The following is a 20,358-nucleotide window of genomic DNA, read 5'->3' as shown; positions in this document are numbered from 1 at the left end:
TGGAGTAACTCAGCCGGTCAGGCAGCATCTGATGCTGCCTGACCTGCTGAGTTACTCCAGCATTTTGTGGATTTATAATTAGATGTATTTCAACTCCCAGGTTAAATTGTAATTGTACAAATGGCAGATAAAACCGACCAAAGTTTAAAGAACGAAAATGCAATTGAACATAAATTACAAAAAATAAACACAGCCTTTATTGTAACATAGAGAATCACACGAGAATTTGTGAAGCAAAAGGAGTAGATTTGCATTAACTGCCAAAATGGATGCAAAACTGAGCTGCTGTACTGGCTGAAGGGTATAAATGCAGATGGTAAGTTTACACATACAATTTCTGTTATAAGGATGTGATAATTAATAAATGGGGAAAGCTGAAAACACCATTTTGTTATTTTAAAAAAATAGAACAAATAGAATAGGGGAATGGGACACTGAATTGAAGAGACAAGTGTACTGGTCCCAGGAATGATTCTTAAACGTCTTTTTATAGCTGGACTAATTTCTGCAAATCAAGTCAAATCAAGTCAAATCGGCACGGTAGCACAGCAGTAGAGTTGCTGCTTTACAGCGAATGCAGCGCCGGAGACTCAGGTTCGATCCTGACTACGGGTGCTGTACTGTAAGGAGTTTGTACGTTCTCCCCGTGACCTGCGTGGGTTTTCTCCGAGATCTTCGGTTTCCTCCCACACTCCAAAGACGTACAGGTATGTAGGTTAATTGGCTGGGTAAATGTAAAAATTGTCCCTAGTGGGTGTAGGATAGTGTTAATGTACGGGGATCGTTGGGCGGCACGGACTTGGTGGGCCGAAAAGGCCTGTTTCCGGCTGTATATATATGATATGATATGATAAGTCTCTTACACCTGCAAAAATTCTATCGTGGAACTAACCATAACTATCTTTGTGAATATAGTTCCATTTTATCAAAGACTTATATAAAAGTATATGTGAGATTTATAAATAAATTAGATTCATAGAACTGTCAAACAGAGGTCACTAAGTTTTTGCAGCTCCCTGTAATGTAATGCTATCTATCTCATTCCCTCACAATTTCCCAGCAACCCAAAATCTCGGCTGCACACCTCTTTCCACATCTTCTGAGTGTTGTCCAGCATTTTCTGTTTTTATTTCAGATTTCCAGCTTCAACAGTTTTTGGATTTTCAAATAAGTTCTCATGCTTATCCAATTCCCTTTGGACTGTTTCCATGATCTCAACAAATGTTAGCATTTAAAAAAAATCTGAGGTTAGTAAAGATTTTTTTTCAATCGCCAGGTAAAAGGATGTTAGGGGAGGGGTACGCTGTTATTCCAGAACATTTCTGCATCCGGAAGGAGAAAGATATTAAGGTGAATAGGGACTGATGGGTTCTGTTCCAGAATGCTACGAGAAGCAAGGAAGGAGATTGTTGGAGATCTTTGTAGCTTTGTTGGTGGTAGTGGAAACAGATATGATCGTGCCATTTAAGGCTTTTAGATAGGCACATGAATATGCATAATTGGTATCATGTTCACATGGCCATCGTGGGCCTGTTCCTGTGCTGAACTATGCTTTTCTATGCTCAATGAATGAGTTGGGCCAAAACGCCCATTTCTATGGTGTAGAGCTCAATTATTAATTTTTCACAAGCCTAAATTTCTGATAATTTCCACATTTCCTCTGCATTATTTGCTTGAAATTGGCTAAAATATTGCAGAATTTCATGCACACTATTTCTGTTGAAATCAAGCTCTTGTAAATGAAGCAACCTAAATAGGCCATTTAGTGCCTTCAATTGACCACATTTTTAAGGAAGTAAAAAGATCAATTTGCATACCTTACATCAAGAAGCCTTCAACTGTATGCTTGTCATTGAAGATGCAATTATTTAATGATGGAATGAAGTTAGCACGGCTACCAGTGAGCTGGTAATTGAGGATAAATTATGATGATCACTCTCAATGACTGGAAATTAACCACTCAAACTTGGGACTGCGGTCTATGTGCTTGTGCAGGAACCTTGTTTTGCAATTTAACTTAAAAAGTGAGCAAAATCAGAAGCGTACTTCACACTGTGGATGGGTGGATTGTAATCATGTGTAGTCTTTCCACTGACCAGATAGCATGCAACAAAACAACTTTTCACTGTACCTCGGTACATGTGACAATAAACTAATTAAGTTTCAGAACCCTTTCCACTACTACTTTTTGAGCTATACAAATCTGAGCTAAACAAATAACTTAATTTTTAAATTATCCACTGTTGGATAAGGTTAGGATTAGGGCAGCACGGTGGTGCAACGGTAGAGTTGCTGCCGCACAGCGCTTGCAGCGCCAGAGACCCGGGTTCGATCCCGACTAAGGGTGCTGTCTGTATGGAGTTTGTACATTCTCCCCGTGACTGTGTGGGTTTTCTCCGAGATCTTCGGTTTCCTCCCACACTTCAAAGATGTTTGGAGGTTAAATTGGCTTGGGATATAAAAAGTAAAATTGTCCCTAGTGTGTGTAGGATAGTGTTAATGGGCGGGGATCGCTGGTCGGTGTGGACCCGGTGGGCCGAAGGCCCTGTAGCACGAAACTAAACTAAACACTGTTCTTAAATCACTTTATGGCCTTACCATTTCCTGTCTTTGCAGTCTCTTCCAAATGTACAATCATTAGACAAATACAAGAAATTGCAGACGCTGGAACTTTGTGCAAAATACTAATTGCTAGAGGAACTCAGCGGGTTCGGCAGCATCTGTGGAGGGAATTAACCTGATGTTTTGGGTCAGCATAACTGTCTGAAGAAGGAACCCAACCTAAAATGCCGCCTGTCCATCCCCTCCACTGATGCTACCAGACCTGCTGAGTTCCTCTGAGTATTCTGTGTTTCAATCATCAGAGAGACACACTCCTCCAATTCGTGTCTCTTGTTCTTCCTCAGATTTAACCGTACCAACATAATTGGCTGTGTCCTTAACTGCTCACATCCTTAGATCTGGAATCACTTTCAGAAACCTTACTTCCTCTATAGAATACTTCTCAGAACATGATTCTTTGACCAAGCTATTTGTCAAAATTCCCCAAATCACTTTATGTTCCACAGTGTCAAATTTTGCTTAGTTTCATTCCTAGCAAGTACTGTGGGATTTTTTTTGTTGCAGTGAATCTAGTGGAGGAATCAATTGAGATGCAGACTGTGATGGAGATGGTAGGTTACTTGAGGTGGGGATTGGAGCTAGGTTTGAACAAAGATGTGACAAGGAGTAAGGGGGATTGGTCTAATGATTGGGCGTTAGGCAATTAATCAGTAATTGGGAAAGAGACCATCAGAGTGAATGCTAAGGAAGCCGCTTAGAAAATGTCATACCAGAAGTAACACAATGTAAAAACTACACACTTTCTAAATTAACAGCTTTAACATTCCCAATAAAAGAGGAAATTTCTGCTCGCCCGATATAGGATAAGCAAAATAGGAAGCTAATGGAGATGATGCCATCAGCATGAATGTGGAATGATGCTTTATTTTCAAATGCTTATGCCAAGTATAGGATACAGTTGATAAACAGAATGGTAGCACGATGAACAACCAAGACTAGGCGTTGGATGAGCATAATAGGGGCAACAAAGGCTACAGATGGGTTGTGAAAAGGCATGGATAAATAATACCCAAGATGGTTGAGAAACCTAATACTCTACATCAAGTAATTTTACAGGATATTTTATACAATGCAAAAAATATTTCAGAGAAATGATATGTAGAATGCTACATAAGAGATTGGTGAAGATAACACTTGATTACATCTTCAATAATCATTTGGGAGAGCCTTTTAAACTCTAAAATTCAACAATATTGCCCAATCTTTTTACTACACACTTTCTATGCTTGCAACAAATGGATTATCAGAGGTTATATTTTATTTAGAGTTATGCCCTCACCTTAGATTTTGCTGAGTCACTAGTGGTTGAATCTGTTAAAAAAGGAGAAAGGCATTGTATTTATCTTTTACAAACAATGTTATACACATCTATAATTATGAAGCAAAATCATAATTCATAGAAAACAGTATGACTGCAATAGAAAAAAGGCACAGAGTGGAAGTTAGAGCTCACTGAGATGAAAAGCAGCACAGACAGCCACCACCATGAAAGTATGCTGTGAAATTGGGGTTAAACCAGCTCAATGAGAGGGATGGCAAAGGGACCCTGTTCTCTTAGAAAAAACACAAACACTAATTAAATATTAATACATGTTGAAACAATTTATTCTTGTTTCCACTTGCAGAACTCATTCTTTCAATTTTATTTTGAAATGTGTCCTCATAACGTGCTTTATGAAAACTAAAGCATTCATATTTCTAAACACGCTGTAGGTTTCTGAGTTGCACCTACACAAATGTTTGTATCAGTCTAAGGGGCTTACATCTATAAGATCATACTTTAAAAGACACTTTACAAGAATTATTGCAGGAGAAATTAAGGCAAATGATTGCAGCCCAAAACAAACAACGCACTGAACATAAAACACAGAAAGTAATGTTTTTTTTTGCTTTAGCTATATTAACATTACTTCAACTGTGTACACTTCGAATTCACACAAAAGCATGTGACTTTCAAATTTAACAAGGGTACGATGAAATGTAGAATGAAAGCTGCAAAAAGTGATTTACTATGGGGCAACAGCTGAGGCTATAAAATTACGAGGGGGGCAGAAAGGGGCTAGCAAAGTTCCAATTATTTTAAATATAAATTTTTGTCATTTTATAGTACATTAAAACTATTCCTACAGTTCACTTTGCAAGTCTGTAAGTCAGACCAAGAGCTGAGCCCCCAGCCACACCCCTTTTGAAACATGGTTTATGCTACACGACTATAAAAACTAATAGACCATACCAGGCTATTTCTCCTCAGGGTCTGCTTCAGAAATGATAAGAAACAGCAGAAAGACTTTAAGAAAGTAATATTGGTCTTTTAAAAATAACATCAAATTTACATCACAGACGATAATTTTCCATTTTACAAGAAACGGGGGTTTCTGCAGACTAGGCAGCTGCAATGAGGGCAACAATCCTCCTTCTTCCTACAGTTCCAGTTGTCCATCAGTGACATCACAGAATCCATCAGTGACAACACAGTCTGATAGACTCCTCCAACTTCGCCTGTTTCAAGATCAGTATGTGTAAATGCTGGAAAAAACCCTTCAACACTCAAGACAGGAGCTTTGTGACAAAGTTGACAAGTTTGGGAAAAGACATGCTGGGTTAGTTCGACAGAGGATAGGATGGCAAGTTCACACTAATGGACAGAAACATCCTTCCAGACCATAATTTATGATATCAAGAGTAAGATCAGAAGATAAAGAAATGGCACAGCATAAACAACTTATCACAATAAAGTGCAAATTATTGTGCAATTTTAATTGACAATCAATTTATAGAAGACAGTCACAAAACTTGCAGACATAAATTCTCTAACAATCTTCCAATAATAAAAGCTCAGGTGGAAAACATTGCTTTAATCAAAACTCTTGAATACATTCAGTTATGTCAGATAACTTGCTTTAATAAATCAGTATCTCTTTTCTCATTCTGTTGTGTAAGTTATATTGCACATCTCATAGAATAAAATGAATGCTAAATTATTTTAAAGTGCCCCGGATATTAAAAAAAAATCCAGTATTTTTAAATTTAATGACATTACTGTCACCAAAATAAGAGTGTAATTTGATTCAGTTAAGTCGAAATAGGCTGGAAAAAAGAAAGTAAAAGACCTTTTGAAAGTTTGCCAATGCAAGGTAAATCCAGCCCAAGTACAAGATAAAAAGTGATACTGTCATGACTAACACATTCACACATCACAATCCCACAGAGTACAGCACACAAGCTTCCAGAATAGCCCTAGCTTTATAGTTTTCACCAGCCTTAATATTGACACTTATGTTTCAATTCACCTTGCAACAATCACCAAAATGCAAGCCAACACATACATAATAAAAATTGAGATTTCTGGAAACACTTTAGTCCTATGGTAAAATTATAACTTAAAGTGCATAGGACATTATATATCACAATGTTATAAAACCATTTACCTTTAAAAATTATATTCACGGATAACCAAAAAACAATACACCTCTGAATAGTTATGTACATAATTTGAAGTTATTATAATTGATTCACATATGCAGTAAATTTCCCCTACAAGTATTTGCAGTTTTGAATGGGCAAATACAAGCATTTCAATCTTGAACTGTCTACTTCTGTAGGAAGTTGGTCAGTAACAACGACACTGTCTGTTACCGAACTCTGCAGTGTCTTGTTCAGGCAGTTACCTGAAACATCTCCTGGAGTAGTTCCTGTTCTCCCAATGTTGGTTAGCAAATGATCTATGTTTGGCACTGGCTGTGTATCAACTGTGCTTTCTTCCTGGACTGGTGTCTACATTCACAAGAGTAAGAAGATCAGAAAGTTGTTTTTCTTTTACTAGAACAAAAAACACACCAGTAATCCAAGTCTAAATGAACAGTAGACTTTTACATTCTCCAGTGTGGCAAGATTGTCATTGAATAGCATATCATCATCAATGAAATGCCTTAACCAGGGTCTTAAAAAAGGTAGTTTGCCTGGTTTAAACATAAAAGCTATTCTTTGAGTGAATATTTTCAATGCTTTAAATAATGGACCCACTTCCTTTCTGAGAAAACAGGACTCCTCTTTGCTGTGTTGGTATTTAATGAAAGGATGTCACCAAATGTTACATTTCAAATATGCAAGAACACATAATCAATTACTGCTTTATGCCTTTTGTCTAATGTCTAAAGTAAATAGTGACAGTCTATTTCAAACAAAAAGATGACATATGTTTGAACTCCATTTTCAAAGGTTCCAACATTTGCCACCCATGAAGAATATCAATTAACCAAATGGGTTGTTATAACAATCTACCTTATTTGTGATTATTTTTACCAATGACCACTATACTTTTCAATTTAGTTAATAACTAAACTTTAAATAACTGACATGATGAGATCTAAACTCAGATCTCTGGATTATTGGGTTATTAGATGGTAACCTAACTGCTGTGCCATCTCTGTATGCCGAAATGTTAAATAATTTCTCCCCCCCCCCCCCCCCCCCCCACGAAGATACTCATGTCAATGCTAATAACCAGATGAGATTTATGTGAGAAGTAAACTTGCAATCGCTTTAAACCCAGTGCAGGATAAGGAATCACCACTAGCACCGGAAATGCACACATTAAAAGGGGGCTACTTACTTTGCCTCCATTATAAAAACTGAGGTACCTGGACAACCAAGTTTCAATTGTTTTTAAATCTCCATTAACCTTTATATATGAAAAGGTTTACATTTCTGCAGTAACATTCGTGAATTACAGCAGTCTATGCATGCCATTTCCTGAAATAAAATTAGTAAAGTTCACAGGGTCCAGTAGGAAATTCCCCTCCCTCTGCTTCCTCCAAATTTGAGGCAGGTTTTCTATACCTATTTCAGAATTTAGAATTAGAATCAGTCACAAAAAAAGAGAATGCTTAAAAACCTTGCAAGCATTAATCAGATTCTTCCAAAATAGTGACAGTCTGTTTCAAACAAAAAGCTTACTTTTCTCTCACAGTGAAGCACCACACAATACTGATGGCAGGAGAAAGACCAAAGCGTGACCTTAATAGGTACCTGAATACCTTGGTACCATGACCTTATTAGACACAATGTAAAGAACTCACTTGGATTTCAAGTGAGAACAAACAGATTTCAGTAGCTTCAAAACTCATATCATCTATTCACATGAAGACCAATATTAGTTTTACTCAACATGTATATTTCTGTATCAATAATACATCAAGAATTAATAAAAAGGTGTCCATTAATGTTCAATAAAATCAGGGCTCCAAAGAATGATTTAGCATGCAAGGAGAGCCAGATGGGAGAGCCAGTGCATTAATTACAGCTTTCTGCTATTTGCACTTTTCTGAACCTCAAAAATCACAAATGGCAACATAGTCGTTTCTTTACATTTTCTAGAGGTTATTCATGCATTTTAAATGTCATTATTTCAACAGACTGCAGTGCTGCATCAATGTACTTCCTTCAAATCTTATATTTTTAGATTTAAACTAATTTGCAATAACAAATCTGAAAATTTCAACAGCAAAAAAAACCAACCTTGTAACTGAAGGCAATGAAGGCGCACGATTTTGATTAAAATTCAGTTTTAACGGCCTTCTTTGGCATTTATACTAATAAATTAATGTGCTAAGATTACAAAGCTATTAGAAAATAAATTTACAGATAAATGTTGTTACCCAAAAACAAACAACTTGGAAGAGATTTTTAAAACCATCGACATTACTGCAGGCAAGGATACTGAATGAGATTGACATCAACTCCACTTTGGTCTGTTGCACATCTCTAAGTATATATTTGAAATTATTATTACTTACGGTAGCACTTTCATCACCTTCTTCAGTGAAAAACCAGTCATACTGAAAATGCAATCAGATCAATGGTTGTTACAATTTAGTTGCCAACTCAAATAATTATTGATAAATTATTCTAGTAATCATCGATAAAACAAACTTACATGTTGTATGAGTGTTTCTACTATTTTGTATTGATCTGGCATGTGAGTAACCATGTGCATCATGTTGTCTTCTGATGTTCTGACAAGGGTTGGACCAAAAACAATTGCCAAATTTCTAGGTTCCATCTATGGGCACAACAGTTTCATATTTATAAAAAACAAACCAGTTGAAAGCACTGTACTACAAGACCGTATCACTCTCACTTCTTATTGTGATTATTGACAGACAGCATTGTTGACGATCACCGAACATTTTGTTTAGTTTATTGTCAAGTTTCTCTAATTAGACATAGGAATTATAACGACAGATCTGGAAACTACATTCACTGACATTAGAAAACCTGAGTAAAAGAAAATGAGTATTTTGGACATCTTTCTAAATTTTAAACGTCAATAGTCAATAGTCATTTATTTGTCACATACACATAAATGTGCAGTGAAATGAAAAATTACCCGCAGTTCAACAATAAGACCAATAAGAATAATCAATAAAAATGCAATAACACATACAATCATAAACCAACACCAAACAAAAGAAACATCCATCACAGTGAGTCTCCTCCAGTCCCCATCTCACTGTGATGGAAGGCCAGAATGTCTTTTCTCTTCCCCTGCCGTCTTCTCCCGCGGTCAGGCTGTTGGAGTTGCCACGTCGGGGCGGTCGGGGCTCCCGACATTGAAGCGCCGCGCCGGACGGTGAAAGGTCCGCGGCCTATTCCAGGCCGTGCCGGATTCGGGGCGGTCGAAGACGCTGCCGCTGCCGGAGCTCCCGATGTTGGCCCCCACCCAGGGGCCTGCGGGCTTCCGACGTCCAGGCGGCCCGCGCCGGAGCCTCCGGAGACAAGTCGCAGCTGCTCCCGCAGCATCCGAAGGCAGCCAGCGCCGCAGGTGGTGAGTTCGGGCCACGGCCTCTGTGAACCAGAGCCCAGGTGGTCCCAGCCGGAGGCCGCCAGCTCCAGGTGCATGGCTGGTGGTAGGCCGCAGAGGGAACGGAGACACGACACAGAAAACAAAGGTCGGGTCTCCGTTTGGGAGAGACAATGTTACAGTTCCCCCCCCCCCCCCCCCCCACATAACATACAACCACAAACACTACACCATATTTAAACTACAATTCAGACAAAAACAACAAAAAACACAAACGGACTGCAGGCAAGCCGCAGCTGCGAGGGCAGCGCTGGCTCCTCCCCAAACGTCCTGTTGGTGTTCATATTAGTTTTAATTTATAACTCATGTTGGAAGTTAAAATCTCAATATGCAAAGGCAAATTTAATTCAGACCCTCGCCAGGTTACAAATTCCTAATTTAGATGAACAACGTCCCTTAGATACTATCAAATTTAAATGAGAACTAATCATGAAGCAAAAACCTGTTTACATGTAACTTCCCTGCAGTGGTTAGACACCCCCATTCCCTCTAAAGCATTTAGGCTACCAATTTCACGGCACATTAGCTTTGGCAAATGACAATAGACAATAGGTGCAGGAGTAGGCCATTCAGCCCTTCGAGCCAGCACCGCCATTCAATACGATCATGGCTGATCACTCTCAATCAGTACCCCGTTCCTGCCTTCTCCCCATACCCCCTCACTCCGCTATCCTTAAGAGCTCTATCCAGCTCTCTCTTGAAAGCATCCAACGAACTGGCCTCCACTGCCTTCTGAGGCAGAGAATTCCACACCTTCACCACTCTCTGACTGAAAAGGTTCTTCCTCATCTCCGTTCTAAATGGCCTACCCCTTATTCTTAAACTGTGGCCCCTTGTTCTGGACTCCCCCAACATTGGGAACATGTTTCCTGCCTCTAATGTGTCCAATCCCCTAATTATCTTATATGTTTCAATAAGATCCCCCCTCATCCTTCTAAATTCCAGTGTATACAAGCCTAATTGCTCCAGCCTTTCAACATACGACAGTCCCGCCATTCCGGGAATTAACCTAGTGAACCTACGCTGCACGCCCTCAATAGCAAGAATATCCTTCCTCAAATTTGGAGACCAAAACTGCACACAGTACTCCAGGTGCAGTCTCACCAGGGCCCGGTACAACTGTAGAAGGACCTCTTTGCTCCTATACTCCTCTTGTTAGAAAGGCCAACATTCCATTGGCTTTCTTCACTGCCTGCTGTACCTGCATGCTTCCTTTCAGTGACTGATGCACTAGGACACCCAGATCTCGTTGAACATCCCCTCTTCCTAACTTGACACCATTCAGATAATAATCTGCCTTTCTATTCTTACTTCCAAAGTGAATAACCTCACACTTATCTACATTAAACTGCATCTGCCATGTATCCGCCCACTCACACAACCTGTCCAAGTCACCCTGCAGCCTTATTGCATCTTCCTCACAATTCACACTACCCCCAGCTTAGTATCATCTGCAAATTTGCTAATGGTACTTTTAATCCCTTCATCTAAGTCATTAATGTATATCGTAAATAGCTGGGGTCCCAGCACCGAACCTTGCGGTACCCCACTGGTCACTGCCTGCCATTCCGAAAGGGACCCATTTATCCCCACTCTTTGCTTTCTGTCTGTCAACCAATTTTCTATCCATGTCAGTACCCTACCCCCAATACCATGTGCTCTAATTTTGCCCACTAATCTCCTATGTGGGACCTTGTCGAAGGCTTTCTGAAAGTCGAGGTACACCACATCCACTGACTCTCCCCTGTCAATTTTCCTAGTTACATCCTCAAAAAATTCCAGTAGATTTGTCAAGCATGATTTCCCCATCGTAAATCCATGCTGAATCGGAATGATCCTGTTACTGCTATCCAAATGCTCAGCAATTTCGTCTTTTATAATTGACTCCAGCATCTTCCCCACCACTGATGTCAGACTAACTGGTCTATAATTACCCGTTTTCTCTCTCCCTCCTTTCTTAAAAAGTGGGACAACATTTGCTATCCTCCAATCCACAGGAACTGATCCTGAATCTATAGAACATTGAAAAATGATCTCCAATGCTTCCACTATTTCTAGAGCCACCTCCGTAAGTACCCTGGGATGCAGACCATCAGGCCCTGGGGATTTATCAGCCTTCAGTCCCATCAGTCTACCCAAAACCATTTCTTGCCTAATGTGGATTTCCTTCAGTTCTTCCATCACCCTAGGTTCTCCGGCCCCTAGAACATTTGGGAGATTGTGTGTATCTTCCTCAGTGAAGACAGATCCAAAGTAACGGTTTAACTCGTCTGCCATTTCTTTGTTCCCCATAATAAATTCCCCTGCTTCTGTCTTCAAGGGACCCACATTTGCCTTGACTATTTTTTTCCTCTTCACGTACCTAAAAAAACTTTTGCTATCCTCCTTTATATTATTGGCTAGTTTACCCTCGTACCTCATCTTTTCTCCCCCTATTGCCTTTTTAGTTAACTTTTGTTGCTCTTTAAAAGAGTCCCAATCCTCTGTCTTCCCACTCTTCTTTGCTATGTTATACTTCCTCTCCTTAATTTTTATGCTGTCCCTGACTTCCCTTGTCAGCCACAGGTGTCTCTTACTCCCCTTAGAGTCTTTCCACCTCTTTGGAATAAATTGATCCTGCAACCTCTGCATTATTCCCAGGAATACCTGCCATTGCTGTTCTACCGTCTTCCCTGCTAGGGCCTCCTTCCAGTCAATTTTGGCCAGCTCCTGCCTCATGCCTCTGTAATCCCCTTTGCTATACTGTAATACTGACACTTCCGATTTTCCCTTCTGCCTTTCCATTTGCAGAGTAAAACTTATCATGTTGTGATCACTGCCTCCTAATGGCTCTTTTACCTCTAGTCCCCTTATCAGATCAGGATCATTACACAACACTAAATCCAGAATTGCCTTCTCCCTGGTAGGCTCCAGTACAAGCTGTTCTAAGAATCCATCTCGATGGCACTCTACAAACTCTCTTTCCTGGGGTCCATTTCCAACCTGATTTTCCCAGTCTACCTGCATGTTGAAATCTCACATAACCACCGTAGCATTACATTTGTGACACGCCAATTTTATCTCCTGATTCAACTTGCACCCTATGTCGAGGCTACTGTTTGGGGGCCTATAGATAACTCCCATTAGGGTCTTTTTACCCTTACAATTCCTCATTTCTATCCATACTGATTCAACATCTCCTGATTCTATGTCACCCCTTGCAAGGGAATGAATATCATTCCTTACCAGCAGAGCAACCCCACCCCCTCTGCCCACAAGTCTGTCTTTTCTATACGTTGTGTACCCCTGAATATTCAGTTCCCAGCCCTGGTCCTCTTGTAGCCATGTCTCAGTGATCCCTACAACATCATACTTGCCCATGACTAACTGAGCCTCAAGCTCATCCACTTTATTTTTTTACTACGCGCATTTAAGTACAACATTTTAACTTCTGTATGACAAGCAATCACTTGTATTGATACTTGTACAACAATACTCTATTAAACAATGTAACATGGTCTGATACTTCAAAGCTCATCGAAACCAGTCAATGAGCTTGGAACATTCTGACCCGTACCATTGTAACTGGGCAGGGGAGCACAATAAATAAATAAATGTTCATGTTAATTGGCCCTAATCATCACCAATCATCACAACACTGAGGAGTTATGTTAATTGTATCAAGTGACTGTATTTTCCAACTCATGGACAAAGTTGACTGATGGACATCTACAAAAGTGAAACTTATCCTCAACCTGGAGATGACCTGTATTCCTAATTTTAATGTTTCAAAAATATGTGCACACGCATAGATTCAAAATACTGAAGGATCGTGAAAGGGGATACCTTATTCTTTTCAGAGTTTTCCGCTACTGTCTTCAGATGTGCAGAGAGGAATTTTAATGTTTCATAATGATGATCTGGCAAATCTCGGATCTGAAATGGTTTTAACAAAAAACATTTTTTTTTCATTTATAGAAACAAGGTTCAATGTTAACCATGTGTAAAGTTGAACCAGTCACGGATTAGGATTACCAATTTTTTTAAGGTTCTGAGTCTATCCACTGAATCCTCTTTTCTGTTGGCATCTATGAAATTAGCATATTTATCTGTAACATACAAATAAATAATGTTAATAAATAGTGATCAGTATTATAATGTTAGCTATAGAGGGAATTACACAAGACTTCTACAATATTGAAATCAGGAATCAATAATATCATACTTAAATATGCCTGCTGTTGTGCTTCAATTAGCTCTACTCTAATCTGTTCGGGAAAGCTCGATTAATAGCACCCCTGAAAACTGCCCACAAAGAGGAGGATAATTCCAATCTTTCCAATTATCCTAAAGTCTAAACTCACTTAACCAACATAACAAACTATGCTTGTGCCACCCTTACTCTGTACACTGATACTTAATCTGGATTCAGCCTGGTCCACTGACCTCATTCTAGTGTTGGTCAAAACTTGGACAAAAGCGCTGGGTCAGTGCAGGCCCAATAAACAGGAATCTGCAGAAAACTCTCCACTGGCTGAAGACATCCTGAGCAGAAGGATGATTGTAGTTGTTGCAGATATATCATCTCAGCTCAATTTGTGCAAATTCCCCAGGGCAGTGTAAGCACAGAACATGTGAACTTTCCAGATGAAATCTTAATAGGAGGACAAGATGAAACCTCATTCCCTTGCTATTAAGAAACTATCTGCATGAATATTGAATATTGCATCAGATCACTCTCAAAGACTTCATGAAGTGATAGGCTATTGATAACCTTTCCACTAAAGTGACACTAAAGTGGGTGGTATTGTAGATAGTGAAGATGGTTGTCGAAATTGCAGCAGGATCTTTGATCGGTTGAGCAGGTGGGCAAGTTGGGCCTGTTTCCACGCTGTATGACTAACTTACTAACACTTAAAAACTGTGGTGTATTGTAAACAGTCACTGAACCACCTCCGCAATATACTCGACAGGCTTTCAAAAGCAACCAATGTGTTTTAACATAGCACATTCCCTTGTGTCATTTTAATACACATTGTATATAATACATATTGTATATATTTTAACAATCTTTATAATATAGTCCCATTATAGCAACAATAATCAAACACCAGCACTCGTCAGAACTACTTTAAACAATCCTCGCAAATCAGTTGTTAATCTCTTTAAAGCTTGAGTGGATATTTCTGTCATTGGACTGTAATTGCTAATTTTTTTTCAATCCTTTGCAAATAAAGGCCAGTTATTTAGTAAAGAGGGAAGATCAACCAAGGACTTGCTATTGCAATGTGATTACTTCCTAACACAGTGGACTAAGAAGTGTGACCGTGATCTAGGGTTCCTTTTGGAACTGCTGTTTGTTCAGCTGCCTGGACTGAATTAAGTTCCAGATTTAAACCCATGTGTGCTGAGAATCCAGGTTCTAGTTTCAAATTCTAGATGCATAAACTGTCATTGTGCCCCACATCGAGCATAACATTTTTAATAGGATTATTCAGCTGGGATTCTTTGTATGTATCTAGTGCCAGGTGTGACCAGCATAGGATCCAAATTCATGTGGTTTTGGACCTACAAATAAGAAAACGATAGGGAAGGGTTTTTCTTTCATAGTTTTTTGCTTTAATATTAATTATTTCTGTGTTTTGAATTTACTTTATTTAGAAGGTATAAACACCTGCATTTGGCCCAAATCCTTCTATACCTATCCTATCCAATCCATGTACCTGTCCATAAACACAAAAAGCTGGAGTAATTCAGCAGGTCAGACAGCATCTCTGGAGAAAAGGAATAGGTGATGTTTCAGGTCGATACCCTTCAGAAGAAGTGTCTCGACCGTAAACGTCACATATTCCTTTCCTCCAGAGATGCTGTCTGACCCGCTAAATTACTGTAGCCTTTTGTGTCTATCTTCGGTTTAAACCAGCATCCACAGTTCCTTCCGACACATACACCTGCCCAAATGTCTTTTAAACATTGGGATAGAACCTACCTCAACTACCTCATCTGGCAACTTATTTCATACACCCACCACCCATTGTGTAAAAAAGTTACCCCTCAGGTTCCTGTTAAATCTTTCCCCCCTCACCTTAAACCTATATCCTCTAGTTCTTGATTCCCCTCCTCTGGATAAAAGACTGTGCATTCACTCTAGCTATTCCCCACATGATTTTGTAGACCTCTATAAGATCAGTCCTCATCCTTCTGCACTGCAAGGAATAAAGTCCTAGGCTGATCAACCTCTCCCGATAGCTCAAGCCCTCGAGTCTTGGCAACATCCCCATAAATCTTCTCTGCAGAGTGGTTGATATCTGGAAGTGATTGAGTCAGATACAATTACCATGTTTAAGAGATATTTAGATATACCGTTAAATAAGCAAGGCATAGAAGAATATGGAGCTAGTTTGAGCAAAGGTTGGTATAGACACAATGCACTGAAGGGGTTGTTCTGTGCAATACAACTCTATGATTAAAAAAAATGCCAAAATGGAATAAAATATTAGAAACAAAACTGAAATGGCAAATAATTGCTCAGGAGACCGCCTGTTATTGTGCAAGATAATGGAAACACTGCCTGTACAAGCATGGGGTGGGAGAGACAGCAAGCACAACCAGGAAGGAAGAGAACCTGCAGTCAACTGGGTACAAAAGGAGAAAATGAAATTGCACCCCTAATATTCGGAAGCCAAGTCCCCAAGGGCATGGAGAACAGACTGATCATCGTCGCAATGAATTATTGCTACTTGGTATTAGATACAATTTACTTAATAAATCTGTTGGGCTTATAACCAATAGACCTGTACCCTCAGTCATTTGTTGCATTCACAAAAACGTCACTTAAGTTTACATTAATTCTTGATGGCAAAAACAAAATCAGCAAGCCGTACTGGTAATTCAATGACAGAGCCTTAATGGGCTTTGAGTAAAGCAGAGTTCAGTGGTTAAACAGCTGTTTCTCTTTTTAGGCTCTATTTCCTAAAGGATTAGGTCATTTTGACATGGCACACCAACTGAACTTTGTCCATGATGCCAACTTTCCAAGGGAAGGCAACCAAGACTTGAACAATTCTGAACAAGTTAGCTGTTAGTAAACTATCAACTTCAAACAGGATACAAAACAAATTGCAGACTTTAATGAAGGGTATATCCAAAAACAATTATGACATCTCACAAGTCACATCCCTTCTTGTTGTTGACTAATTAGAACAAGGGATGGACTAAAACAATCAGAGATATAATTACCATTTGTGAAGAGAGGCTCTGGAAGTTTTCGGAAGAAGGATTTCAGTAAACTACTGATAACATTCAGATCGCGCCATTTCTGTATTTTCAAAACATTGCAGAGGAGAATAAATGTTACTACCATAATTTTTTTTAAATGCAGAATGATAATCAAAAGGAAACTAAATAGAAAACTTACATCATCCAAAAGGTCAAAATCAGTCATTCCTTTGTTGAGCTCTTCTTGCAAGCTTGATATAGCAGCATTGTTTCCAGGCACTCTGTAGATTCCAGTGTACTCAAGTCCTTTCTCTTCAACCAAATTGCAGCAGACCTCAACTATATATGGTACATACTACAAAACACAATATGGGAAGTTTTAAAATATAAGTTATAACATTTTGTTCAATCTACATTTGAGTTGCAATTTGTATTTTAAATGAGAAACTTAAATTTTGACAATTTGCCATTTTGGGAAAAGGATTCACACCTAAGAACCAATAACTTTTATTTTGCTTGCAGGATAAGGTCATTGGCAGGGGCACATCTATTGTCCATTCCCAGCTGTTCACAAAAATAGGATATAGGAGCAATTATGGAACAATTACAGTGGTGGTAGGAATTTCCATCATGTCAGGATCAAAGTTATATTTTGAGGTCTGAAACTGATATGCTCAGTCGAGAGAACATTATCACATTGATAGCACTGTTCAATAACTCAACAGATCACCAATCATTCAAAAGGGTAAGTGGTCAGCATGAATTCTCTATGCCTTAAAACTACTTCCTACCATTTTCCTTCCTATTATTTGCTCCCTGGATATAAAGACTGGATGCAGCACTATGCCTATTTGAGGAGATGTTTCTCAAGCTCATGTTGTACCTCATTAGAATTATGTACAAGACAGACAAGTTAGAGTGATGTGAAAGGGATGGGCGAGAGGGTGGCAAGGTCGATGTTTGCTTTGCTTTTGTTCACCACGTGTGCAGACGTAAGAGGTTAAGAGAAGGCGCTCCCAGAGATGGCAGAAAGATGTCAAAGTCAAGACTCAAACCATGACTCATATAAAAAGTCTCACACAGTTGCAGGGAATGGAAAGCTGAAAGCATGCTCCCTTGTGAGTGGTCAATAGTATTTCCAAAGCAGAAAAACAAGATCTAATCAGCACATGTCCTGCATGCTAATTTTTTTCTAACTTATTTTGGACCACATTATGACTTAAGTAAATTTCACAAATGCTGCATTTCATAAATAACAACTGAATTTTGATATTTGCATACATAACTATCATATTTCAAATGTATACTTCTTAAGATCAAAGGGAAACATGATCTGATTTTTGGCCATGAATCTCTTCATTGTTTACAGAAGGTAATTGTGAAGTTATAATCAGAATGAAGTTTAGGGAATTACAAATGGTTGAATGATGAGTAGGTGGAATTTTATTATGAAGTACTGAGTGGGAAATTTTAATTAATTGAAAAGCATGGAGTATTAGCAACAGGTTACTTAATGGCATTCTGTATGAAATGTCAAGGCTTTGGAGATGGTTAAGCAAGTGAAGTGCTGAGCACAAAAGGTTTCTGAAATCATAATATCAATAACATTATCGTCAACGAAATAAAAGCACTTTCAACTCAATAACATTCTTGTATTAAATCAGAACGTCTTGAGGTAATGTAATCATTTGTATGTCTGACAAATGTACATGTGGGAAAAGTGTCCAAAATAGAAAAAGCAAATAAAATGCATAATAAATGCCATAGAGAAATGCCTATTATTAGAAGAGTTTAAAATAACCTTTAAAAAATGGTACAAATCCAATTATTAAATCTCAATAATTAGAACTGTTTATTGGTTTTATTGGAATTCAGCATGAAAGTTAATTATGCTGGGCCTCCTGAGTTGTCACTTTAAAGCCTGGTAAGAAATACGTAGGAAAATTTACGTTAGCCAGTTTTCAGAAGGCTCTTGAACAAAAATGTTTTATTTTATAGGAAAACCTATTATTTCAGTGACTTAATCATAAATAAAATAAATACCAATGAAACATTGACAACATTCTCTACTGACCACTACACACCTTATTGTGAACAGCAGGTGGACAATCATCTAGCTTGACACCGAATGTTACACCAGGACCTGCTTTCTTCTCAAAGGTTTTTCTCATTATGCTGGGAATACCTCTTCGCCATGTTCCCTTGTCTTTTGGTGGACTTGTGTCATCTGAATGGTAAAATAACTTTTAATTGATATGAATGCACAGCAAAATGATTTAAATACTGCATCATTAATAACATTTTAGATGAAGTATTTTGCAACTGATACTTACTTGAAGAATAATGTTCAGGTCCTCATTAATATGGTTATTTATTGCGATATTTGTATTTATTCTTGTATCTGTCATTATCTTACACTGTTTATTCTGTGACCATGCAAAGAAATAATTTCATTGCACCCTGGCAATAAACTAATTTGAACTTTCGGAATACAAGTATATGTTTTTGGTGCAAATTTACACGTTCACCATTAAGTTTCAAATGAGCACTTAAATAACTAAGAATTACCAGGTAAACTGCATTGCATTAGTTTTTAATAATTAATAGTAAATAATAATTTTCAAATATTTCCAAACACCAAAATCAGGTATACACCCCTGCCTTAATAAATAAATAATGGGGAAGGAGAAAAGATGTGACTGGTGGTGGGATCACATTGCACTTCCCAGTAACAAGGCAAGACATTCACTTCAATGGGTCTATGATCAAGAGTACAAGTACTATCCTAATCCACATCATCTAATCTTCCATATCCAATACATTATGTATTAAAGATAGATAGAAAATGCTGGAGTAACTATGCACATCAGGCAGCATCTCTGGAGAAAATGGATAGGAGACGTTTTGTGTTGGGACTCTTCTTGTAAGGGGAGGGGAGAGGAGCTGGAAGCAAGAAAAATCCAGGACAAATCAGGGCTGGCAATAGATAACCTCAGGCAAGGAGGTTCTCTGATAGGCTGATTGTTGGCTTGAGATGGTGAGCCCAAGGGGGATACATTGTTGTGAATGTGGAACTGGTAATGGAGGAGGCCCAGGACAGAAAAGTCAGTATGGGATTGGGAAGGGGAGTTACGTGGTTAGCAATCAGGAGATCCAGTAGGCATTGGTGGACCGAGCATAAGTGTTCAGTGAAACAGTTGTCAAGTCTAGGCTTTGGCCTGCCAATGTACAGGAGCCTACATTGGGAACACCGGATGCAGTAAATGAGGTTGGAGGAAGTGCATGTGATCCTCTGTCTCACCTGGATGGCCTGTTGGGGTCCCTGGATGGAGTTGAGAGAGGAGGTATAAGGACGGGTGTTACATCTCCTGCGGTTGCAGAGTAAAGTACCTGGGTGGGAAAGGATGAGTGAACCAAGGAATTGCGGAGAGAGCGGTCTCTGCAGAAGGGTAATGGGGTGGAGATTGCAAGATGTGATTAGTGGTAGGATCACATTAGAGGTGACAGAAATGTCAGAGGATGATGTGTTAGATGCTTGAGGCTGGTGGGGTGCAAGGTGAAGACCAGGGGAATTCTGTCCTTGTTTCGTCTGGATGGAGCGAGAACAGAACTCCGGGACACAGAAGAGATGCGAGTAAGGGATTTTATTTAGGACTACATTTGTAATCATGCTTGCC

The 20,358-nt window shown here is 39.0% G+C and overlaps 1 protein-coding gene across 10 annotated transcripts in view; it reads right to left on the bottom strand.

Annotated features, from left to right (window-relative positions):
- The window catches only part of arhgap21a (Rho GTPase activating protein 21a), a 139,198-nt gene that overhangs the window by 4,160 nt on the left and 114,680 nt on the right, over window positions 1–20,358 (bottom strand). For 5 of the 10 annotated variants that reach the window (XM_078416180.1, XM_078416172.1, XM_078416203.1 and 2 more), the window contains 9 exons: window positions 18,766–18,908; window positions 16,881–17,036; window positions 16,703–16,781; window positions 13,499–13,572; window positions 13,310–13,399; window positions 8,558–8,683; window positions 8,418–8,459; window positions 6,291–6,396; window positions 3,902–3,933 (listed from right to left, as the gene is read on the bottom strand). In XM_078416180.1, the coding sequence (XP_078272306.1) occupies window positions 3,902–3,933; window positions 6,291–6,396; window positions 8,418–8,459; window positions 8,558–8,683; window positions 13,310–13,399; window positions 13,499–13,572; window positions 16,703–16,781; window positions 16,881–17,036; window positions 18,766–18,908 (848 nt within the window). Of the gene's footprint in view, window positions 1–3,901; window positions 3,934–4,855; window positions 5,182–6,290; window positions 6,397–8,417; window positions 8,460–8,557; window positions 8,684–13,309; window positions 13,400–13,498; window positions 13,573–16,702; window positions 16,782–16,880; window positions 17,037–18,765; window positions 18,909–20,358 lie in introns of all 10 variants that reach the window. The other 5 variants (XR_013548528.1, XR_013548532.1, XR_013548538.1 and 2 more) reach the window with 5 other exon arrangements.

Source organism: Rhinoraja longicauda, chromosome 2 (assembly GCF_053455715.1).
Source record: "Rhinoraja longicauda isolate Sanriku21f chromosome 2, sRhiLon1.1, whole genome shotgun sequence".
Classification (NCBI taxonomy): Eukaryota; Metazoa; Chordata; class Chondrichthyes; order Rajiformes; family Arhynchobatidae; genus Rhinoraja; species Rhinoraja longicauda.
This window is presented reverse-complemented; position numbering and strand designations above follow the sequence as displayed.